The sequence below is a fragment of the Asterias rubens genome, chromosome 20, assembly GCF_902459465.1.
Source record: "Asterias rubens chromosome 20, eAstRub1.3, whole genome shotgun sequence".
Classification (NCBI taxonomy): Eukaryota; Metazoa; Echinodermata; class Asteroidea; order Forcipulatida; family Asteriidae; genus Asterias; species Asterias rubens.
In genome coordinates, this window is record NC_047081.1 from 2,315,429 (window position 1) to 2,341,788 (window position 26,360).

Below are 26,360 nucleotides of genomic sequence, written 5' to 3' on the forward strand. Positions count from 1 at the left end.
CCGACGCTGTTATCCGGGCCCGTTTTACATGGCCGGTGACCTGGGTAAGGCATTCGAAAGAAGCAGAGGACCGAAAGTCGTCCGTTATGACAAATATTGTTTGAAATAAAAATACGATTAAACTTCTGTTTGAATGTAATTAAATGGCTTGTTTATTAAGTGATTCTTCTTCGCAAGTGGCTCCATGATTAAATCTCCACCATGCAGAGTTTAAAAACCAACCCAGGACTAAAACCAGATTCAGACGTCACATAAGCAAAACCGAATGAACTGTGATGATGCATGCTATCGTTCAGTCATGCACAAAACAAATGCCCACCCCTCCACACACGCACACTTCGCAAGAGGGCGCACTGACTCATAAAAATCAGCCAGAGTTTTTTTTTGAGAGAGATAGTTGCGACCATTGATATTAAACATAGGTCAATGTTTATCAGTTTTCTTTTGTCACGTAAGTTGCCGGACGCCCTTTTTGGTAAAAATGCGACCAAGACCAAAGTACAGACTAGTCCGGTGTCGCATGCAACTATGTCCTCTATGCAATACTATCCGGAGCATATTATTGCATATGCAATAATGTCCGCCGGACGGTTTTGCATATGCAATCGTGTCCGCCCGGAAGCTGCTGCAAAATGCAATTTTGTTCGCCTGGACATAACTGCATATACCGTCCTTAAATTAAACGCCCTGGTGGCCGGAACACGTTCGCCATTTTTGTTTACAAGCTAAGTGCATGTCATGAATGACATTGGAAATGTTCGGCTGTTGGGTATTCGCAGCAATCATAAAATACGTGAATATTCATGCTCCATATACGTAGGTTCAGTGCATGCACGCTCGCTTACGCGCGCACATACATGTACAGTCATGTACATGTCCACCGGACGGTTTTTGCATAGCCCCGGACACGATTGCATATGCAAAAGTGTCCGGAGCGGACAGTATTGCATGGTGGACACAATTGCATCTGACACCGGCAGCATGTGTTCGCCCATGCGTTTTTTTTTTACACAAAATCGCAAGTTGTCGCAACGCTCTCACTACTACGCTTACATTCGATCAATCTATATCGATACTAGCGACAGTTATTAAATCGATACCACAACCGATCCAGTATCGACACCAGCCTTACACCACTATTTATCCAAGTCGGTGTTTTGTTTTTCTGCAATTACGTTAATCACAGTGACAGACCACCAAGGCCTGTCCTGGATCATGACATAGGATAGGATGATATCGATGTGCCTCCTGGGCACGAGGTTGTTGGCCTGATGACGTCAAACCTCATTTCATTAACAGTGTTCTCTCCACTCTCGCTCTTGTTTTAAAGAGCTTCCGTGTGTAATTACCTTAAGTATGTTTTTATCACGTTGTTCTTTCTATTTGAATGAAGTGCTTTAATTCTAAATGCATTTTTGCAAATAATCTGACGATGTACTGATCAGTGACTCAACTATTATATATAAATCATTGCAATCTTCAACAAACCCTCAAACATTACAAACTTTACAACCAAGTTCGTGACAATAAAGGCCGAAAATTAGTCTGGTTGTCTCATAATGCCCGGAAATAAGCGTTTCAAGCCTGAAGTCAATGCAGGAAACCAGACAAGGATGACCACGCTGACTGAAAATAAATTGGGCACATATTGGATGGGGTATTTTTGGCAGGCGTCCCCAAGAGCTTTCCATGTATAAGTTTCCATACATTGGTTGCATAACTGACCAATAGCCTGAAAAACATAAACATTATTGCTTACTGCCAACCAAGAAGGTTACATGCTAAAGTACCGTGTGATGCTACCACCTGACTTCTGACTACAGATTTGTAGTAAGCAAAAGGTTGAGACTAAGCAGAATTTGCTAATTGAACTACCACACATAAACCCTACACAAATCACGCAGGTAAATCTAATAATAAAAATATCAAATGAGACGACCATGTCACACGTTACTGATAGAACAAGACTCCCCACGTGACCGATAATAATTCAATCTCATTGGACGATGCAAAACGTTTCCAAGGCGACACAACGATTATTGCATATTCCACGTCCGGACTTCATCAAAACCGCTCCCGAACACGCCTAGCTATTATTAGACTAGCCAACAGCATTTAGTCAGATTCGTGACCAGGTATTTTCTGTTGCGGTGGATTCAAGATTGCGTTTTGCAATTTTGTATTTCGTGTGGAAATACAAGAGAGGTCGATGTATGCAAATACAGTATTATGATGTACTTCGTGATTTACTTAGAAATTACTTTAATGCAGTCTCTTTAGAACACATTGCCATTCCTTTTAGAGCAGGCATGAAGCTTCTCTTATAAGATATATTTCAATATTCCCTTCCAATATCTGCACTAATCTGTACACTGTTACATATATAAGTAGAATTTATTATATGCTTCCATAAACAAGTCATATTTTGATTTATGTTGCAAACTAACGTTCACATTTGTCATACAAGTTGTATTTACTGATATTGAGGATGTCAATTTAAATTAACTTTCATAATTAAATAAATTGAATTGAATTGATTTGAATTGAATTGTTAACCGAGTTAAAATGGCTGAACCGTAATACAGATCGACGGAGTGACGCATTATATGGTAACTAAAAGGAGTTGTTTTATACCATGAGCTTAAATTCAACCATGCTTGGAACCCGTCTACTTTACCTCCCAGCCTCGTTTTGACCACATACAGTACATGTTAACCGAGTTACAAGGGCTTAACCGTCATACAGATCGACGGGTTTACGCACTAATTACCAGCAGTTGTTTTACCATGAGGTTAATTAAGGGACATTGAACCATCTCAACTCAACCACCTCTCTACGTCACCTGCGCGTTTTCTATTTACACGCCGTGCATTTTATTTGTCCCTCCGAACGGCCCGAAGCAAGACTAGCATGAGAGTAAAGGAATGCGAGTTTAGCCCGCAGCGTCCATGGGTATTCAGGAAACGAGACCACCGGTGATCGTGTGAATTTGTTTGGTCATGTTCATAGTTGAAATGCGCGGAATATTCATTGCATTTTTTCCCCTTCTTCCCTGTGATCAATATACCAACTTCCTGATTGATTTTTAATTCAGTGACACGGGTTTTAGGTTTGAAGGCAGAATATTAAAGAGGTAAAGATTTAGAGTTAAAATAAAAACAAGAATTAAAAGTAAGGATGAAACGATATGGCTCTTAATATATCTCAATGAAAAGGGAAACACCATACACCCACCAATATTTCTTCGTTTCTGAAATAAGAAACAATTTCGGTAATCAAAGTATAGCTATATTTTAATTTATATGTGGAGACGTCCACATTTGAACCTTGTTTCACCCGAATGTCATGTGTTAACAAACAATACCAACAAACATAGCTCAATGTACAAGTGCTGCACACATTTAATTTATTTTATTGGTCTTTATTTACTCAGGGAACCCATCTGCGAGAATACTGCTTTCCCCAGGGCCCCCTAGATTTCAGATTAATTTCACTGAATGGCAGGAGCTCGTACAGTAGGAAGGACAAAATATATTAAGATGTTTTATAATGCTGTATGCGAATGGGCAGCTACCTACGGCTACGTCATCATGAATTGAAGTTTATGACGTCATTGGCAATTCCCCAGGTATTTTTCATGGACCCAATATCATGACGGAGCTGCTTAAGCAGAAATGATTGTTAGAAACGTTCTTCTTAGCAATAGCATGGTACCTCGTAAATGGCGCACTTGACGTGGTATGATGGCTGGTAGCCGTATATTCTGGTATGCATATTTTGTTACTGTGCTTTTATTTATTTATTTATTTATTTATTTATTTATTTATTTATTTTTTTATTTTTTTTCTCTTGATGTGGAGTTATATTACTCCGTTTATTCAACATTCATCAGCAAAGGCATACATCAAATAAACACACTATCAAAAGACACTCCGGTAAATACTTCTAATATATAACAGGCACAGTAAGTAACAGAAGCTCAGAAAATAACAATAATAATAACAATAAACAAAATAATTAAATAGTTAATTAATACCTCTGTTATATATACAAATATCTACAATTTAGCGTGACTCGGGAATTTATTTATTTATTTATTTATTTATTTATTTATTTATTTATTTATTTATTTATTTATTTATTTATTTATTTATTTATTTATTTCTTGTTTACCCTTGGGAAACCTCTCAGTAAAACACTGTTTTTCAGAGGTGCCCAGCAGCAACTACATACACATTAAAATTTTAAAATTGTATTAATATAAACATATATTTATAAAAACATTTCTTAATACTAAAAATAGAAACACAGCAAAATTTAAATAAAGACTACGGAAATACCACAACAGCACACAAAACTTTACAACAAGCAAAATATACAATGGAGACATCCAAGTGCTTAACCAATTCTTGTGCCCTATAAATTTTGGCCCAGATAATTCATTTCAATTTTTAAAATACAAAGCGAGCGTTTCTATACAAATCTCTCACGAAGCGTTTACTCCAAATATCTCGCGGCACCGGCCTTGACAGGGTTAGAAGTATATCCAGGGCAAGGCTATCAGTCGTGACTGATCATAAACTCGGAAACGTTCGTGTTTTGTTCCGTCATTACCGGAATAAAGTCAACAGAGGGCGTGCCGAATGCAAACAGCTGTTAGTTTGGGAGGGCGACATTAATCAGTTTGAAAATGACTTGCTGGATTGGGTTACATAGGACTGCGTAACTTGTAGTGACTTTACGATGTGATTGAAAACAAGAAAATGAACGGAAACGCAAGCTGCGACTTACTTCCACTGTCATTCTTAGAATAGAGTAAACTGGGACCCAACAACTGTTACTTTAAATTAATAGTTAGCTTCAGCTGTAGTTGTTTAGGTCTTGCATTGGATGACTGTAGGTTTGCTTCCCAAGTCTATACTCCAAAATAAAACACTGAAAATTTAAGGCAGTGGACACTATTGGTAATTACTCAAAATGATTATCATCATAAAACCTTTCTTGATTGTAAGTAATGGGGAGAGGTTGACAGTATAAAACATTGTGAGAAACAGCTCCCTCTGAAGTGAAGTAATTTTCCACGAGTTTGATTTCAAGACCTCAAGTTTAGAATTTGAGGTCTCGAAATCAAGTATCAGAAAGCACACAACTTTGTGTGACAAGGGTGTTTTTTCTTTCATTATTATCTCGCAACTTTGACGACCGATTGAGCTCAAATTTTCACAGGTTTTTTATTTTATGCATATGTTGAGATACACCAACTGTGAAGACTTATCTTTGACAATTACCAATAGTGTCCACTGTTTTTAAAAGTACACTGTTTTATAGTCACGTATAGTTAAAGGCAGTGGTCACTATTGGTAAATGTCAAAGACCAATCTTCTCAATTGGTGTATCTCAACATACGCTCAAAATAACAAACCTGTGAAAATTTGAATGAGCTCAATTGGTCGTCGGAGTTGCGAGATAACTATGAAAGAAAAAAACACCCTTGTCACACCAAGTTGTGTGATTTCAGATGCTTGATTTCGAGACCTCAAATTCTAAACTTGATGTCTCGAAATCAAATTCGTGGAAAATTACTTGTTTCTCGAAAACTATGGCACTTCAGAGGTAGCCATTTCTCACAGTGTTTTATACCATCAACCTCTCCCTATTACTCGTCACCAAGAAAAGTTTTACGCTAATAATAAATTTGAGTAATTACCAATAGTGTACACTGCCTTTAATCAGAAAGGTTGGTTGCATTTTGTTATAGCATTTTAATACAGTACTGCAGCCCAGGATCTCATCCAGTGAAAACAGACATAATCTTTAAATCTCAAATTTTCCAAAGCAAAACATTTAGAGAAAACGGTTATCTACGTATGGTTATTGATAAACCCTACAGTGTTTGCTGGTAGTTTACTGCCGTTTATTTACAGGCCCCCAAACCAGCCTTAAAAATAATAGTAATAAAAGCCAAGTGCCAAATCCGCCCGGTTCCGACGACGGGTATAAAAAAAATCCAAGATTTTTATCTGACCCAAAATTTTGCCTGGCGGTATTTTTATTTTGATGTTAAACAATCTCGACAGTTCCTGATCATCACTAGGATCAATAAAGCTGCTTTAAACATTGGATATTATCCGCTAGATCCATCAGGCGTGTTCCAGTACACGAACCCCAGTGTTTTCCAGGCCCTCCCGCGGGCCTAGCTTAGGCTCCTAGAGACAAAACCGCGCCATCCAAATTCTCTCAACTACAGGGTCACGTGTGCCGTTTTTCTCTCTTCAGACGGGCGGCATTGTGGGAGCGGATGCTTGTACTGCTTCGGATGCCTGCCGTTTTAGCCTCAACATCAAAGCCAGTTGAGGCGCGAAAATCCATTATCTCGTCCGGATTATCGAACATGTTTTTGTGACACTATTGAGCAAAGAAGCCCGCGGGTTTCCAAACCACTTGGCCTGAATCTGAGCCACAGTGTTGAGGAGAATATTTTTTTTTAAATTGTCCTCATCAAAAGTTCAACTGGCTTGTTTTCTGTTCTAGAGAGTTATGGTTACCATAGACAACAATTCTACCAACGAGGACCATTTTAAAGACAAGTGGACACTATTAGTAATTGTCAAAGACCAGTCTTCTCACTTGGTGTATCTCAACATATGCATAAAATAACAAACCTGTGAAAATTTGAACTTGATTGGTCGTCGGAGTTGCGAGATATCTATGAAAGAAAAAACACCCTTGTCACACGAAGTTGTGTGCTTTCAGATGCTTGATTTCGAGACCTCAAATTCTAAACTTGGGGTCTCGAAATCGAAATCGTGGAAAATTACTTCTTCCTACCTCGAAAACTACGTTACTCCAGAGGGAGCCGTTTTTCACAATGTTTTTTACTATCAACCTCTCCCCATTACCCGTTACCAAGTGAGGTTTTATGCTGATAATTAGTTTGAGTATCTGCCAATAGTGTCCACTGCCTTTAACTCTGACGCGTTCTTGAAGGAAGAAATCTTACTGACGGAAATGACGGGATTTGACGGGAGTAGTAACCAGCGTGTTGGACACATGCCAACAGTGACTATTAGAATTACATTATAGTCATTAGAACCACAAGTGCCATAACCCGGGAGATTTTCAAATTGTTCATAAGAACATGTTAAGATTTGTGTATTTTCAAAAGCATTCTGCAGAATCAAGGAGAGTTGGCTGCTGTGGTTGAATGCTTGTCCGCAACTCTTCCCTGAGAACTGCTGAATATTAGGAGTCAAATGGCGCCACGCATCAATTAACGACCAACAAACAACAGGTGAACAACAGGTCCAACTTTGAGTGGATTTTTGCAAAAAATCCAATTGTAAAAGCATTTCTTAAAACTCTAATCCTATGATAAGGCATTTAATTTTTGTTCTAATAATATGGTCACTTTACTCAAGCATCATCAATCAAACACCAACATTGACGCAACCTTCATCACCGAAGACATTGAATTCGAAAATATATAGGTTATATAGGGCACGAATCAATTACCCAAAGCATAATACACAAAGTTAATTAACTTCATTCACGATTCAGCCATTAGGTAAAACAAAGTAATGTCTGTCAATGATTTAACCAAGTTGTGTGTATCCTACTTGACGTTTCTGAACTCATTAGGGCACAGACTATTTTAACCTCACTCTCAAACAAAAAACCATCACTGAATGTTGTCATAATGCTATTCCCATTTCTGAATAATGTCAAGCAATTCCCTTTTGAACTCTCAATCGTGCGTGACATAAAACATTGAAATTGATTTGTCAAGGTCTAGTTTTAAGTCTACGCTGATTTCTGTAGACAAAAAAACATTCACGGACAGCTCGTGGGTAAATCGAACCTACGACCATCTTCATCGAGATGAGACGTCTTCACCACTAGACATGAACTAAATTGACTTTCGTACTGTGCGAGCCAGGTGAAAAGACATTCTTGTCACGACTCAGACCCGGCTGAGTGAAGTGGAGTCGAGTGTAAAAATCAGAGATGACTTTGGCCAGCTTCCCATCCAATGTTTAGAACTGAACTTGCATCATCTGCAAATTGCTACAACATCACATGAGAGGCGAACAAGTTGTCTAACTATTTCGGATTTGATAATCGATACACAATAATGAGCTTGTGTCAATACGATAAATACAATAAGTGGTTATTAACTCGCAAGTAAACGGTATGGGTTCGATCGATTCCTCATCTGACACCTCTGAAAATTGACCCACAATTGGCAAAGATTCCGGGTCACAGTGACCAGGATTCCGGGTCACAGGGCCCCTGACCCATTTTTGGTTAGGCTGACCCCGGAATCTGGTTAAAACATGAGATTTCAACTCGGAATCTGCCTCAGTTGGACCAATTTCTGGTTCATGTTAAACCAGATTCCGGGTAAAAATGAGCCAGAATTGGTCCGGCCCCAAGGGACCGCCAAGTCAATTCCGACCCGAGTGCACCTACGTTAGGATGATTATGTATGTAGCCAGAATGTTTCAAGAATTCTAGACGTTTGAGTTGGTAGTGATTTTTTCAGGTTCGGTATGAGTTGGTGCTGGTTGCGATCATGATAGCGTGCTGACAGAGAGGAAACACAGTTAATGTAAACGGTTGACTAATGCACCTAGGTCAAATCTTATGGTGAAGATCACATCCATTATTTTTATTTTATGGCTATTATGAAACTGAGTAAACACAAGCCCCCAGGGAGAGCAGCCATGTTTTATATCACTCAATATGCATATTGTCAATAATTTGTGACGTGTTTTGTTACTGTGTAATAAAGACCGACTTGAAAATTAAAGACACTGCTACAGATCGAGACATTGTGACGTGTTTCTGTGTCTCTTGTACATATTTAATTTCTAGTTATTTATTATTATTTGCTTTAGAATTGTTTCTGTATAATTTTATGCACTTTAGATTTTGTTGCATTTTAATGGACTGTAAAATTCTCACAATTGTTCTTTTTTGGGGGGTTCTATCAGAGTATGGAATAAACGTATTATTGAATTGAATTGAATTGAAAAGAGTGAAGTTAAAAAGCACTAGATACAAAATGGAGATATCAAACCGACCTCGTTCCCAGGACGGAACCATGGAGAGCCGCCATGTTTTATTTCACTCATCATGCAGATTGCAGAGAATCTGTGACGTATTGATTACCGTGTAAAGAGTGAAATTAAAAGCACTGCAGATCCAAAATGGAGATATCGAATCGACCTCGTTCCCAGAACGGAACCTAATTGAACGGGTATCCGACACATTGCATTGTGGATAAATAACGCGTCGTGCTTTCCTGAAAGGTCGTCCGTTATAATATGATTGAACTCATTTACAACCCTATGGTGGGATCTACGTTTACACCCCTTGGGATCGACGCAACACTCACGATCAAACCACCGCCGTACCACCGGGGACGCAACCCCACACTACAATTGACTGTAATTAGGCAATTACCCGAGTTTTACCGCGGCGAAGTCGCAACGGGCTTTCCCCTCCCCGTCCTATAGGAACGACACCCTCTTGGCCCAGTTTAAAGCAATAATCGCTGACCAAACCCACCTACAGTTGATGAAAAACTGGCCAATCTGAGGTGTGTCGTAATTACAGCTATAATGTGAAATGAGTTATTTATTGACAGAGAGCAACGATCACAATGTGTGACCGACATTTAAAGCGATTGCGTTGGACAGGAAACCACCTGCAGATATAGCATCTTTATTCAGATCTTCCGGGAGGACTGAAGAAACCATTCTACGAAACAATACAGTATAATCAATCGGTACAGTGCAAATAATCTCCATCACTATAAAACATTTTTAAAACAGTATACATATTTTTAATATTAAGTGCAGATTTGATTTTGTACTGCTTAGGTCTCAATACGTACTTTTTGTAATGATTAAACGCTGCACCTTTTATCGTCAAGTTTGCTTGCCGTGATAGACAATTTAAAGGTATGAATACTTAATAATATTGTTGGATAACTAATCCTGCATAAAGGGCCAGGGGTGGATTTCACAAAGAGTTAGGACTAGTCTTATCTCAAGTTAGGACGAGTTACTAGTCCTAACTTATGACTAGCTGTACGTTTTTGATATCTCTTAGGACTAGTCTTGAGTTAGGACTAGTCCTAACTCTTTGTAAAATCGACCCCTTGCATTAAGAGCCAAGCACCACAATCTAGCCATGACTTCGTATTGATACCGACTCGAATGAAAGAAGGATATCGTTTAAATGAAAAACGAGTATCGATCATAGTGAAAGGTTTGGCGTACTTTTTAACATTTTGTGAACATTGCAATAACTAAACAACCCACTGATCGTTTCCCAAGGAACTTTGGATCATCATTCGCACAAAATTAATAAGTCTTCGTGTAAAGCCCCCAAATAACGAGTTTGGTAAACAAAATGATAAAGACAGTTAACCTCCTCACACGGCGTTGCATTTCACCTGGCAATCCGGTCGCCACCGGACACCACAGGTACAACCTCGTGGTCGTTTCGGATTAAAAATTTGTTTCAAAAACCGGCTAAGCTTCTCGCTCGTGACTTTTGAGAGCTGTACGTCCCTTTATGATAGGTCTATCTGCGCAGTTCGCTCAGACACCAATCACTGGTTAACGATGTCGACAATTCAGCGGTGTACGGAGCTAAAATTGCACTTCGACCGCTGGATTTTACAAGTTTGTCAGCTTCCCGTTTCGTTGACTTGTTAATCGAAATGTCTCGTGATTGGATGACTCTATCCCTTTCAGAATAGTGTTATACAATGGGAATGATGGGTGACCTATACTTGACCATGTATAGCAAGTTTGTTTCATGTCTGGAACACTTTGGATAGGTTGATAAGTTCACATTTATAGAGATCACGAAGCCGTTTAAAAACTCAGCGGAATAGTAACTCTGGGGTCAGATTTGACCAGGATTCCGGATCCCAGTGAGGCTGAAACAGAACCGGGTCAAGCTGACCCAGAAGGTGGTTAAAATGGGATTTTAATTTGGATTATGCGTAAGTTGGACTCATTTCTGGGTTATTTTGACACATGTTCGGATCCAGATCAATTCTGACCTTCATTGAGATTTCAGAGTATAAAAATTTAGAATATATCATTCGGCTTCACACCTAACAAAGAGAACAATGTCTTTCTTCAAAACAATATAAACGCATTTATCTGACATTTGTGTATATGGACGTGAAGTATCCGCATGCACTTTCGATTCAGTTAGCGTTTACTGACAGTCATCTGCAATATTGAATGAAAGAAAAGTATGGTTCACAGGCTCGTAATTATATACGTTTCTAGATCCGGATTGATTATGAAAGGCATATCGGAAACCAGACTATTCAGGTAAACGGGTTAAAACGACTGCAATGGAGGCTACTGCTTCGTTTATGCGGAAAAAGTGAATTACACGCCACAGAAGAAGCATCGCGCATGTTGGTTGGTGGCAATGCATTTAGATAATACTCCCGCACTATATGATAGCCAAGCTATGGGCATCAAAACTTCTGTAAGTAATGGTCGATCCAGGGCCAACTAGCGATCCTTGCTCCTTGTGCATTTGACGCTACAACCTTTCGAATTAGCCAACAAGATGTGAATGAGTTCTTGCACGGCTAAGTGAAGATGCTACTTAAGTACCCAGCTCCGGCTGGTTATGAGGGTAGATGCTTGCTGGCAGGAGAGACCCCCGTGAGCAGGTACTTACCACAGGGGTGGGTAGGGCAATCTCTTGAGGCCATGACTTCAACAATGTCTTCCGGGGGATGAGGAAAGAATTATTAGGGATGTGTTTAACAAGATCAAGCTGAATACTCGTCCGTGTTGTCGACAAAAAAAAATGAAAGGGCTAGGAGGTCGAGGAGGAGTTTATATTGACCACTTGGAGGTAGTTCACTTGAATACGTTGATCTAAAGTCGGGGTGAATTACGTGGATGCATGAATACAAATGATACTAGGGTTTCAAGACGCCGTAACTGTCCGAGCATGCTTGGTAAACACCAAGATCTTGAAAACTGGACCAGACCATGGCCTGTGTCACAACAACTTGAGAGAATTCCAAAGCGACGAATAAACTATAAACTAGGTCAGAAATGTTTTCAAGGAAGTCCGTCTAAAGCATGGCTTGAACCAGTTGGTACGATTGCGTTTTTATTTAAAAAAAGGAAGAAGACAGATATTTATGGTTTAGTCACGAAGAGCGAGAATAGGACTGGAAATAATTTGAGTTTTACGTGACTTGGGAGGAGCCTTTCAGACATCACGTTCATGTTAAGGGGACTTCCGTTGTCCTATATCCTTAATGCTGTCAATATCCCATTAATGAAGATTTGATGAAGTATCCTTTCCAATTGTTTACACCAAGGCTTTTTACTCAAACAAATTAGCAGTAACAGGTAGTCTTTAAGATGGTCTTAGTATCTCACGTTGCTTAACGGTGGATCATTATTGGAGATGCCAATATTGGCAATGATTTTGGTACAAGAAAGCGTAGGACACCTAAGGCATATAATCTTACGTTTATTGCACGATAAATAACAGTCCACCTCTTGCCCCCCCCAAAAAAAAAAAAATGTATCTGTTTTAATTTCGGGATTTACGAAAATAATAGAAACACAGTTTTTGGGGGACTTGTCTTTCTGTTGTGCTAGTTTCTTTTAAGAATTGTCAAGTTTGCCTCAAGAAATAAGTGATATTTGGTAGAATTACATACCGACGTATTCAACTTTTTTGAAGCAGCTGAACATAACCTTGCACAACGAAGAGCGCACCTCATGCGTACCGCTATCAAATTTGGGGTCACTACATACCTTTGTGCACTATATTTGAAATCCAAAATGGCGGACAACAGGAGGCGCATCTTAATTTTTGGGTATGTTACGGTTCTTTATGTATATACTTAGAAGTTCTTCATAACATTTCTAATGCATTATATGTTAAACTAAATCATCTATTACAGATGCTGTTGATTAAAATACGGATAAAAAACCTTTCACGCTCCTGCATCTTAGGGGGTAAAAAGAAGTCAAAAGTAGACCACAACGTATCGGGTTACAATTTTCGTGGAGGAATATTACCACTTAAGCACTATACAACCATAAAATGTGCGTGTACGAAATTAAGAGATTGAATTAATGGGAGTCTCAAGCTAGGTGCGATTATTCGATCAAATTTCGCGGCACTAGTAAAATGAAAGTTACCAAATGTAAAAAACGAGGCCTCCCAACACAAAGTAGACTAATTTTTTAGCCTTAGGCCGTGTCCGAATTGGCGACTTCGGCTACAGCTACGGCTAGGGCGCGCGCGTCTGCTATTCTTTAACACTGACAGACGCGCTGATCTAGCCGTAGCTGTAACCAAAGTCGCCAATTCGGACACGGCCGTACACAGGGCCTAACAACAGTGGGGCTATGGCAAAGACACTAGTCTGGTATCTTCTTTTTCAGGCAGCATGGCTATATCATTACGGAACACGCATACAAGTAACTATACCAACATGGCTACTGTATCGCTGGTTCCCTCCCCTTGTAGGCACCCGACGACCGTGCTCGCTCCTCGTTATCATTGTACTACCAGTTAATTAGTACAGACGCCCCTCCCTTTTATCAACCGCTTTAGAGGCGGGGCCCTAAGGTTAATAAAGTTTGTATTACACACATTAAAGCATTGGATTGGACGACATACCGACAGATATAGAGAAACCACTGTTAGGAGTTAGATCTACCCCAGGGTTCTACGGGAATAGCCCGGGCAAATTAATAAGCTTGAGGTTGCAGCGTCTCCCCAGGCCCGGCCTTACGTCGTCTCGTATTCCAGGATTTACCAGCCGGTAAATGATCCAGGATTTGACAAGGAAAATATGATGGATCACCTCAAGTCTCCGGAGACGTTATCATTCAATGATGACACCATCCATCCGTCCTCCTCAAATAACACCAAAATACAAGGTGAATTACCATTTTCATGTTGGCGCCAACGAGCAACGGGTCGCCCCGTACACGGCACACCGGAGGCTGTCGCATACGACACTTTGTGACTCACTTCCAATGCAAATGTTGTCAATCGCCGTGACAAATTTCTGCCGCAAATTATCAAAGAATCTGTTAATTTGGCTAATTTTCTGCCAGAGCAGATCCCGATGGGGAACTGATTTTTTGTTCAGGAGTGAAAAAAAATGATGAGTCTTTTTTTAAGGTGGGGGAGGGGGGGGGGGTTGAAAAGAAAAAAACATCGATAATGATTGATTTCAAAGGAAATATGAGAGGCTAATCCAAGTCGATGTTATTCGGGCGAAAAACCAGCAGCCAGGATGCAATCTGGTCTCTCGTGGGATTTAGATATGCAGCACCTTACGCGTTGCCATCGGCTAGAAACAGGAGTGTGCTTATTCGTCTCTTTTCTCTCCATGGCGTTTTGGACGGGTTAAAAAAAATCCTGGCGGGAAAATATTCGGAGTCCTTCCTATCCGCTAGGATAATTGGACTTCTAATGATAAAAAGGTCTCCAGGCGTGCTGTATCGACGTGGCTGCCCCTAGCGGATGGGTTATAATATAATTCCTATAATACAAAGAAAGCACAGGGGGCTGAGTCCTGAGCACTTATGGGATCCTTTAGGGGGATGTAGAAAGCATGGGCGTTCATATTTTCTCATTTCTGACATTCACGGGAGGGTAGTGAATAGATTTGATTGTAAGACTCCTGAGGTCAAAATAAGAAGCTGGTAAATATCTGACGACACTTCATTAAGACTTAAAATATGGACAATATTCCACCCGGGGCGCGGCCCCGTTCCTCACTGGTACTGGTGACTTGATAGCCTGTGTATATGTAATGCTGATTTTGTAGCTGGTGCCCGGACGCTGGTGGCCCTACGGGAAGTCATTAAGAGTCCAACCCAACGTCCTTCAAGCGATTCAAACAATTTCTAATACTACCCTTTTAACAACCAAAGTCTTTTTGTAACATGGTGAAAATCAAATTAGTGTTTCCCCTGTAGATACCAGGTATAGCGCAAGCATAAAGTGAATCCTATAACCTCATGTTTATTGAATAAACAGATTTATTTTTCTGTGGAAACAATTTTGAAGGGCGTGTTTTTTTTGCGGCAAATTCCATATGGGTAGCCAAAACATGAGCAGTGTTAAATGCAAACTAGGTTTCAGCTTCACTAATTATAATTAGTTTTAATACCTGTTATAAATGTGGTTGTCGCAGGTAAAGTTAAACAATTCTAGACGGACAAAATGTTTGCTGACAAACTCCCTAACGAGGCAAAAATACGCATAAGTTTCGGCAGCAGTGATTTATTTTAGTGCGAGATATTGTCGTGAACAGATCTGTAAACGATTCCCCAAACTAAAGTCTTTTAATATTTGAATGAAAAGTTACCTCTTTTTCAAAAATTACGTGACTTCTTTCTTACAATGTTTTATACCATCAACAGCTCCCCATTTCTTGGTACCAAGTACGTTTTTAAGTTCACAATTATTTTGAGTAATTACCAAACAGTGTCCAGTGCCTTTATTATAAGCACGGAGAAAAGTACAAAATAGGAGAAGTAGGGCAACACAAACGATGAATGAAAACAAACAGCTCTCAACGGAGCGGGAATAAATGATGCGTACAAGTCTAGAATCAAAGTTGAGGGAAATCGAAACGATTTAAGACAGAAACATCAGGAAAATGACGGGGGGAAATAGCATTAGGAAACAACCCATAAAAGACTGGCGAGAATCCGCCTTGCATGGGAAGTGTCAACATTTCAAAAGTACAGTGATGTATGTGGTTACCCTGGTAACCGCTAAAAAGTAGGTGAAGCAAGCTTAAATTTGTGTCGAAAGGTCAATTTAAGATTCATCTGGGTCAATTACGTTCCTTCAGGTCCCCCTTTCTTCTTCTTAAACTGTACCAGGGACCTCGGCTTCCTGGGCTCAAGTTCTATCATATGTCGTAATTCTCACCCCCTGAATCTTGGAGATTGTGTTTATTTTAGCCGACTCTCCGGCAAAGTTAAGCTCTTATACATTTCATCAAGTAACCATCGATAAACATTCAAAGCTCTAATTCTGCTGCTTGCAGTTTCAGATTCACTCGACCACAACTTTCGACGCAAGTGCATTATCATGATTTATTTCCCCCGAAATCAAGACACGACTTCTCCTTCAAGATATGTCACCTTCAAAGCCCTCTTTTGCTCGACTGATTTTCTGATCCTTTTTCTCTACATTTCCTTATCTGCCCACAAGTAACTACTCCGTTCTTGGCATTCTTGAACACACGTCCTTGCTCACATACCCCCACTGTTCTTCTGTCACATTCCATCTAGTGTCTTCAAAGAAACAATCACCCATCTCTCTGCCTATATGATGAAGCAAGTCTAGTATCGCATCTATCGTCATACCCGTTTATGCTGCCTCTGCCTTGCCTTTTTACCCTTCTTTTTAGCCCCACGGTTCCCTGAGGAGCGGCAAGGCATCAGTGACAGCCATTGGCTTGGTAAACATCAAAACTCAGATCGAGCGCTTGCAGCCGTTCTATCCCCCTGACAGAGTCTGCTTACACGACCGATGCCTTGCACATATACACGGCTAAACATATTTCTAAACACCTGTCCTCATTGTAGGAGCTCTAACCGGGGCTAAGAAACACGACATAACAAAAAAAACATCCCGGCCATAGAAAAAAATGCTCACCGATTTTAACCCAGAAATATATTACTTGGTTTGGGATATTGAAGGGTGCTATCAGCTGCAACTACGGTGAAACCCCCGCTCCATTGACACTGATTTCATCCGTGCTAACGCATCAGCGTCTTGCAAGGTCTTGATGGTACTGTCTAGTACACGTCCTTGTTGTATACAAGCCCCCCTTGCAAGAATAATATGACCTAGGTTGGAAGCATGTTCTTGCGATTGATTTTAGACTCCTCTCCCCGTGTGTACTGTGGTGTAGTTATTGATTACTTGCAAGAACTCACTAGCAGCAAGGGAGGGCAGGAGCGTGATGGGAAGTAGCGTAGAGTTTGATTTGATTTTGTATAAATAGAGCGGGAATTTGGGCCCGTCCACGACGAAAATATCTATGGAAAATTATACACGATCAAGGAAAATTAGAGATATACAAAAGAAAATAATGAGATAAATGTGAAAATTTATTTTGTAATTACAGATAAAAATCGTTGTCCAGACGGACAAAAATGAGCACCGGTGAATGTTCTCTATTACTGTGTCACTGTACACTCACGCATAAACAATGACATATCAATGACTGTGTATGGCACCTCAAAGTTGAAGACTTCTGCGTTAATCTATAAAGCAAAGTATGCATCTTTCAGCATTTGTGTTACTTTCACTGTATAGAAAATCAGCCATCTAATTACATTATACCAAAACAGATACCAGACTATATTGTCCCTAGAGCCTCGGTTTGCTTTGTTGATTTTGTAGGGAAACCAACATGGCTGATTACAAAAGTCCGATCATTCAAATACTACCAAATTGATGTTTCGGGAATGCGTTCTATCTTGAATCAATCACTGCATTAAAAACAACATTACAAAATGTCAGCAGGAAACAAGCGTTAATACTCCTCAATATGTACAAAAAGGGAAACCGGGAAAAGACAAACTTGGAATTGACCAACTTGGAATCAACCAACTGGGAACAGCAACTGGAAATGGACCAACTGTGAATAGTCCCGGTTACTAAATGGGAATCCACCAACTGATGGGAACAACTTATTTTCCTCTCATTCAAATCAGTGTAACCGACATCAGAAGACGAAATAGTCTGGTCCCTTTACGCTGATTAAAAACCAGCGTTGAGAACTGCTTGTGAATGCAGATAGCACACAGAAATGGCGACATAATGCCATGCATATAGGGATCTCTTGTACTATTTCCATAACTCGAATTATTAAGCTGTTCGAAAAAACTACTTCAAAATACTTAGCTTCAGAACCGCTTTAAAACTAATAGAGTATGTTTAAAGGTAAGTGTGCTTTTAGGCATCATTGGATTACAAGTTAATGAAATTCTGGCGAGGTGAACATTTTCGAAGAACTGTGGATGGGGTGTGTTAGCCAGACTATACCCTGGAACGGATAACCATTACTGTGTGGGTGTTTGCTTGCTTGCCTGTTTGCTTGTTTCCTGGGATGCCGACGTGGTTGCTTGCTTATTTACTCGAGTGTTTGTTGGGTTGCTTGCTTGCTTGCTGTTGTACTGCTTGCTTTGCTCGTTCGTTCGTTTGTTTGTTGGTTGATTGCTTGCTTGTACTGCTTGCTTTGATCGTTTGTTTGTTTGTTGGTTGCTTGCTTGTTTGGTTGTTGGTTGCTTGGTTGCTTGTTTGTTTGTTTGGTTGTTATTTGGTTAGTTTGTTTGTTTGTTTGTTTGTTGCTTGCCTGTTTGATTGCTTGCCGTCGTGGTTGCTTGTTGAATTGATAGTTTGTGTTGGTGTGTTTGTTTGTTTGTTTGTTTGTTTTGTTGCTTGTTTGTTTGGTTGCTTGCTTGCTGAATTGTTCGTTGTTGTCTGTCTGTCTGTCTGTCTGTCTGTCTGTCTGTCTGTCTGTCTGTCTGTCTGTCTGTCTGTTTGTTTGATTGTTTGCCATTGATTGCTTGTTTGTTTGTTTGTTTGTTTGTTTGTTTGTTTGCCATTGATTGCTTGCTGAATTTCTCGTTGTAGTGATATTGCCACTCATCTTTAGATGAATCTTAGTGCGTTGTTTGTGAATTGATTCGCTGGGGTGAACACTATGGTGAACGCCTTAATCGTTTACTGGAATATTTTGTATATTCTAGGTGTGTGTTACTTGTAGGTTTGCTTGTTTGTTTGTTTGTTTGTTTGTTTGTTTGTTTGTTTGTTTGTTTGTTTGTTTGTTTGTTTGTTTGTTTGTTTGTTTGTTTGTTTGTTTGTTTGTTTGTTTGTTTGTTTGTTTGTTTGTTTGTTAAAGCTCAACAATTTGCTTGATGTGGTCTTGCTGGTGTGATGGCTATACCGTTTGTTAGATTATTCGCTTGCTGCTTTGGTGTAATTTTGTGTGTTCGTTTTGTTTTGCTTTAACTACCTACTTAAATGGATCCATTTGCCAGTTCTCCTCCCTATAAGAGTGTACAGTACTTCTCCCTCTCAGTTTTTCTGTGTAAGATTTAGGTAATTTTAAATAGTAATGTAATGTTTTACTCCAAATTTTTAACTATGTAACTGTTCATGTAATTCTGCTGCTGGCAGCGAATTGAATAGAATTTTAATAAACCATTGAATGAATCATTCATAGAATTCAAACGGAACTGTATTTGCACTCAATGTTAATGTCAGTAATGAACAAAACTTCACACCCCTTTACTTTAATGGCCATATGAGATAATGTACACACAACCCATTCCGAAGCGTGAATTAATATCCCAATTAAATATAAATGGTTAATACTTTGATCTTCTCTATTGCTAATTCAAGACCGATTAACGCACGGGGAATATCCAACAAGCTTAAAAGCTCTTTCAACCCACCCTTAGTCAACGCTTGGCATGGTTTACAACGCCAACCCCCTCCGATGAATAAATTGAGCATTAAAGCCTCCTGAACCTAGTACTATATAGAAAGGGAAGGTTATTAATGAAAAAAATAGGCCCCAGCTAAGATCAAGTGCAGAGTTAACAGCCGTGGGGCGTAATATTTTCCAGAGCAATAGTCCCGGATCTCCGAATTGCCTTGTGTTTTTCTTAGTGTGCGCGTAAACGTCCCCACTTATAGTATGGCCCCGGAGAGTTTGGGCATCCAACACGTTCCTTCGTCTGGTGCCAACCGCTTCCCCTTACTTATAGACCTTTCTCTTGTTTATCAGAGATTACAAGAACTATATGTGGGTGTTGGAGAAAAGATGTTAAAAAATAAATGTACTTCAGTTTTGAAAATAATGTGACTTAAAATGTTACATTTAATTATTTCAATCTATGAGGATGGCTTGAGTTCTAACATATGGATTGTCTGGTTTCTGTTTCAGTTCTTTTAAATGCAAAAGCCATTAATTAACAAAGCAAGTTATTGTGCATTGCTGATATTCTAACCTTAACATTCACCCTAACCTCTATCCTGTACATTCGCGCGATCTATGAGGATGTATAGTCAAAGTTCTTTTTATTAATGAATTTGATGTTTTCTGTTCACATAATGTTGTTTTTTATATGAATGATACATCGCATAATATTAAGCATTGCTGAGGTTCACCAGCTATGCACGGATATCCGCGCAATCGGTGAGTACAGAGTTCTTTAATAGATTGACATTTGGATCGGGAATAAAGAATATAGGACGGGTACTGTTACTCAGTACTTCCTGGAGCTCGCACGCATATTACTAGGGTGGGATTTGAACCCACGACCTTTGCAGTTCTAGAGCACTGTCTTACCAACTAGACCACCGAGATTGCCCGGTAACTACATGAAGTTCGAATCCCCCAAAATAATGTTAGTGCTTTGATAGATGGAAATGGTAGATTTTATAAATGGATTGATGTTTCCTGTTTTCATGTTATTGTTCCTGAATGTATACAAGGTAAGATAAGATATCACTCAACATCTCATATTATTATTCCTGGCTGAGAAACTATGTAGATTACAAAGACCATTCAAGTTAGTCTCGAATGGATTGCATGTCTCCAAAGGCTGCACCTGTTTCCACGGGAAGCCACCAACCAGAAAACCGCCTAATGTGAAAAGTAGTCATGCGCCTAAAATGAATTAAAGTTAACCATCCATCATTATGCGATGTTCAATAGAATGTGTAGCCTCTTTAACTTTGCAGGGCTCAAACTAGGGCAGTGTGTGAGTCTATAGAGAGATGGTGCTAAATTTGTGTAGTATGTTGACACAGATTCGGGTCATTTTGATTAACAGATTCGGGTCATTTTGATTTACAGATTCGGTTAATTATGACACTGATTCGGATCAGTTTGACAAAGTTTCGTCGTGTTGACAGTTTCAGATCATTCTGACAAAAAAATACGGGTCAACCTGACCCTGCAGTTTTCAGATTAACGACACTCCTCCTAAAAAAAATATGAATGAACCAATAACTTTTATCGCCGGGTCAGAATGTTAACTGAGATGTTTACTGAGTGTGTGGGGGTATATCATCCGAAATAGTTGTGGGTTACTTTGGTAATTCTGGTAATTTTCACACAAATCTTTTTTGAAAAAGAGTCCAGATCACAATGACCCAAAATTAGGACACATGGAACCCGGGGTCAACTCTTTCAAAGTGAGGACTCCCTTCCCAAAATGAATCAACCGTAAACTTTTTTCGTTCACAATGTTAACTGAGATGAGCTAAAACTATTAACACCTCTCCCCTCCTATGCTCAAAGCAAGTAGGATTTTCAGAGTAATAAATTACTAAAAATAGAAACCATGTGCGTGGGTATCATTACCCGCCACTCCCCACCCGGGGCCTCCTTCTGGGCGTACAACTGTTTCAGAAAGCTTCTTTATTAAACTCGATGATGATGATGAAAGAAAAAAACTCTCGCTCGAAAAGTGAAGTAGTAAAATGATTGCATTCTGCCCTGGTCCAATGTACGCTGTGGCCATAATAATTATTGTATGACGTTGCTATAAATAGATGGTTATTTTAAATAGTCTTTCGGGAAACAGATATGGGGTAATTTTTTTACATGTCTGTGGAGTCCTTGATTCTAGTTCCAGAATTGATCCTCAAATCGTTTGCCAATATTACATGAGTCTTTTTTTTTGGTCGTGTGAAATACTAAGGGTGGCCTTGGATAGGTATATACACGCGAGGCAAGGCTACAGTCGTGTGAATGAAGACGTCTCTTAACATTTTGCGCTCTCACACACTGCGAGGTTTGACTTCAATGTAAACAATCACCTTTAAATCGATGGAGTCTTTAAAACTATGAGGGTGGAGGTGACACAATAATTAATTATGATTATGTAGTGTTTGCGTATAGGATGGGGGAAAGCGTATGAAAGTGTCTCCACATAAGTGGTTCTGTTGATACAAATCATCGCAAGATAAGCTAATTAAAGACAATGAACACTTATTGGTAATTGTCAAAGGCCAGTCTTCTCACTTTGTGTATCTCAACATATGCACAAAATAACCAACCTATGAAAATTTGAGCTCAATTGGTCGTCGAAGTTGCGAGATAATAATGAAAGAAAAAACACCCTTGTCACACAGGTGTGTGCGTTTAGATGGTTGATTTCGAGACATCAAGTTCTAAATCTGAGGTCTCGAATTCAAATTCGTGGAAAATTACTTCTTTCTCAAAAACTATGGCACTTCAGAGGGTGCCGTTTCTTACAATGTTTTATACCACCAATCTCTCCCCATAACTCGTTTACCAAGTAAGGTTTTATGCTAAAAATTATGTTGAGTAATTACCAATAGTGTCCACTGCCTTTAACACGGTAGGTACATCTTAGTGTGATTAGTGTGCATATTTGAAAAGTAACAATTAGACCGAGCTGTGTACAGCTTAACCGATGAAGAGCTAATTGATATTGTTTTCCCTACAATAATTACCATATCAAAAGACTATGTTAAATTATCGGGTGGGGCAAAGAAAGTTGTACATATTGTAAGCGTTACAACAAATTTAGCTTAATTGAAGCCACTTCAGATACAATGTATTGGTTTTTTTTGTACTTAGAGTTAGTTTGACTAATTAGTATACACAGACAGTACGCCAATATCTTCAAGATCCAAGAAGCTCACGCCTCACCATCTTAATATCACAGGAGAAATACTATGAACGCCGTTTAAAGAAGTCACTCTAAAACCTTCTGGGTCAGAAAATGACCCGGATCAAAGTCCCGTTAGGCCTGAACCTATTTCGGGTCTGGAATATGTGTCAAAGGACACACAATGGTTCTAACTGACGTCTAATCCGAGTTTAAGCCCAAATTGTTGACCACTTATCGGGTCAGCCTGACCCAGACATGAGTCAGGCCCCTGAAATCTGGAATCCAGGTAAATTCTTACTCTGGAATTTTGAGATTGTATGTATGAACGAGCACACTCTCTTCAAAGACATCAACGGTTAAGACATGTTTCTTATTTCTTATGTTCATATTTCTCATGTAAAATATTGTACAAGGTTATTGTTAATATTGTACAAGGTTATTGTTACATGTCGACATCATACAAAGAAATGTGTTAAAACTCGATTTCAAAGACCTATCAGCCATAGACCTTGCAGCACGATTGCCTCAAGATCTTATCGTTTGAAGTCATTCACACTTAATACATGGGTTCCGAGGCATTGAACTGAATATGCACTAATTTACTTTCAATTCTTCTCGACAGAGCTCGACAGTACTTCAGATTTAACGCTTCCAACCAACAAGGAAGCTTTAGACAATTAAAGTGTTTAATTATTCCTCCAATAATGACAACAACATTTGCCAAGCTGAATTGGGACTCCACATTGCTAATACAACAAGGCGTGAATGGATAACGTTAGCGGGAGTACGTTATTGACAATTACCCCCACCAAACCTTTAAGTGACTGCTTCCTCTGTATGAATGATTGGTAAATAATCAACAGCAAGAGTTGTTACATAACCACGATACCTTTCAAGTTGAAACACTTTACCCACGGTTATTCATAAGGTCTTTAATTCATGAGGGATGTGGACCGATGTGTATAGCGAAGGTATTCGACAATAAAATATAGTGAGGACCTGGAAAGTGGATTAAATATTAACCAAATTAATTCTTAAAAGGCAATTCATATTATTTTGACCCCAGGGGGTTTGTGTTGTGTTTGCAATTGATGACCATGAAGGGAAAATGTTTTATTGAATTGAATTGAATGAACAAGGTCATGACTGATCGTTTTGAGTCACTATTACTCAATACCCACTCAACCTATAGCTCGATGTATAATTCAGAATTTTTATCGGGTGAGTTATACGGTTCCGGTTGTTATTAAGTCCACAAGACTCCGATGTTATCCGGACTCAATCTAACCAGAAATAGTTATACTGTTCCGGTTATTTATTATTAGTTCACAAGAGTCCTCTGTTATCCGAACTCAATCTAACCCCGGAATTGTTAAGGATTATCAGTAGATCGATGCAGGTCACACCTCACATTTCAACGGTAAACGTTTTCTCTATCAGTTGCAATGGTTTGATAAAATTGTACCTTTAAAATCGTACCTTAAAGGTAGTGGACACTATTGGTAATTACTCAAAATAATAGTTATTATAAAACCTTTATTGACTACGAGTAATAGGGAGAGGTTGATAGTATAAAACATTGTGCGAAACAGCTCCCTCTGAAGTGGCATAGTTTTCGAGAAAGAAGTAATTTTCCATAAATTTGATTTCGAAAACCTCAAGTTTAGTATTTGAGGTCTTGAAATCAAGCATCTGGAAGCACACAACTTCGTGTGACCATGGAGCGACAAGAGTGTTTTTTCTTGTAACTTCGACGACCAATTGAGCTAAAATTTGCACAGGTTTGTTATTTTATGCACATGTTGAGATACACCAAGTGAGAAGACTGGTCTTTGACAATAACCAATAGTGTCACACTGTCTTTAAACATGATACCTAATGGTATCTTTGAAATTGCACATAACAATTGCACTGAACAAAGGCCCAAGAGGGTTATAAGTAGATCTATGCAGGTCACATCTCACATTGTAACGGCAAAGTAATGCACTAGTGAATCACCATTGGAAGTGTATGAGAAATGGTACCTTTAAAATGGTACCAAAATGGTATCTTTGAAAGTGTACATAACAAGAGCACTGTTGCGATGTAGGATTAATTATGAGGGTTATCAGTAACTCGATGCAGGTTACATCTCACATTTGAAGGGTCAACGTATGCACTGGTGCATTAGTACCATTGAGAAAAGGTACCTTTAAATTAGTACCTTTAAAATGGTATCTTGAAAACGGTACATAATGATATTTTTGAAACTTTACATAACAATGGTACTGTTGCAATGTAGAATAATTAATGATCAACTATTGTTTGTTTTTGTTTTATCCACACAATATTACCAAAAAACAAATGATGCCTAAGCAATCAATGTTTCTGTATTGCTTTAATTTATCTAGGGTATTTCAGAATACCACTCACGGAAAGGTTGAAATCAAATAAACGTTCCCAGTAATCTATTTTATATGGAGCTATTAATTCAATTTTGAAGCACATTGGGAGAGCCATTCAAACTCGAAACCCAGACAGGTATTTATTGACATATCAAGGAGAGCTCTGTCCTTTTAAATTGCATGCCATGTTGCAAACGGTTACCGATTTAAAATTGAACATGTCATAAGGTATGAGATGAAGAGAGCTGTGTTCACACACGTCATTACAACAATTAAACAAGCATACTAACTTCGTTAGAGCAACTAGATTGTCAACCACCAACCAGGAATCGCGTGGTTTCACTTGAGAAAAACAATTAAAACAAATGAGTATTTAATTCCCATCCTTCGGTTGATAGACAGACGCATGGGGTTTATAATAGATGCAGAGTGACAATTCTCTAAATGAGTGAACAACATTACGACAAGTGTAATTACTCAGAGACGCGCGTGTCCAACCCGAGCCCCCCGTAGCGGCCCGTTAATTCCTTGCATGTTTCTCCCTGCGAAGGTATGCTTTTAATCCCTTGCTCGGGAATCCGGATCGACACTAGATAATGAGTCCCGACTTCCGCGGTCTAACTCAATCGAATCATCTTTGATTTGATAACCGAAAATTTGCCGTGACGGCACGAGGCGTTACTCAACAGTCGCTATATACCTAGAGTCAATCAATTTGTGGTGAAAAGGTAACAGAATGGAACCCCGGCTTCTCATATCATCCTTGGGCTGCTTAGAGAGCCGTAGGAGACCATACCTCCCTAGGTTCTTATCAATGTTGCCTCATTATTACCTCTGCAGCTCCGTTGAGTAGAACCGTAGATAGACTCGCTGGTGCCTCTTTATCCCGCATCCCCAAACCACACCCGGGCTATTTCCCGTCCCAAAACAACCGATCCCCACCGCTCGTCGTTTCTCACTCATGTTTCATTTTACCCCCGGGCGGGGTCTTCACAGCATAATGCACAAGCTCCTCTGGGACGTCTGATTCTTTCTTGTTAGAAATTGCCATCATTTCATAACGATCAAGGGTACACCGTAGGTGACGCGGTCATCTGGGAATAAGTCGGGCAATCTCAGCTCTATACCGTGCCAAATATTGTCAGGCTGCGTGTATTGAACACTATCATTTACTCCGACAAATCTGAAGCTTTCCGTGTCAGACCACTTAAACGGCTTTGAATTATACATTCAATCCAATTGATCTGATTTGTTTATA

The 26,360-nt window shown here is 39.4% G+C and overlaps 1 protein-coding gene across 1 annotated transcript in view; it reads right to left on the reverse strand.

Annotated features, from left to right (window-relative positions):
- LOC117303944 (netrin receptor UNC5C-like) overlaps positions 1 to 26,153 on the reverse strand; it is a 140,844-nt gene extending 114,691 nt beyond the window's left edge. The window contains exon 1 of the mRNA XM_033788412.1: positions 26,078 to 26,153. Within this exon, the coding sequence (XP_033644303.1) occupies positions 26,078 to 26,153 (76 nt within the window). The remainder of the gene's footprint in view (positions 1 to 26,077) is intronic.
- Positions 26,154 to 26,360: the final 207 nt, after the last annotated feature.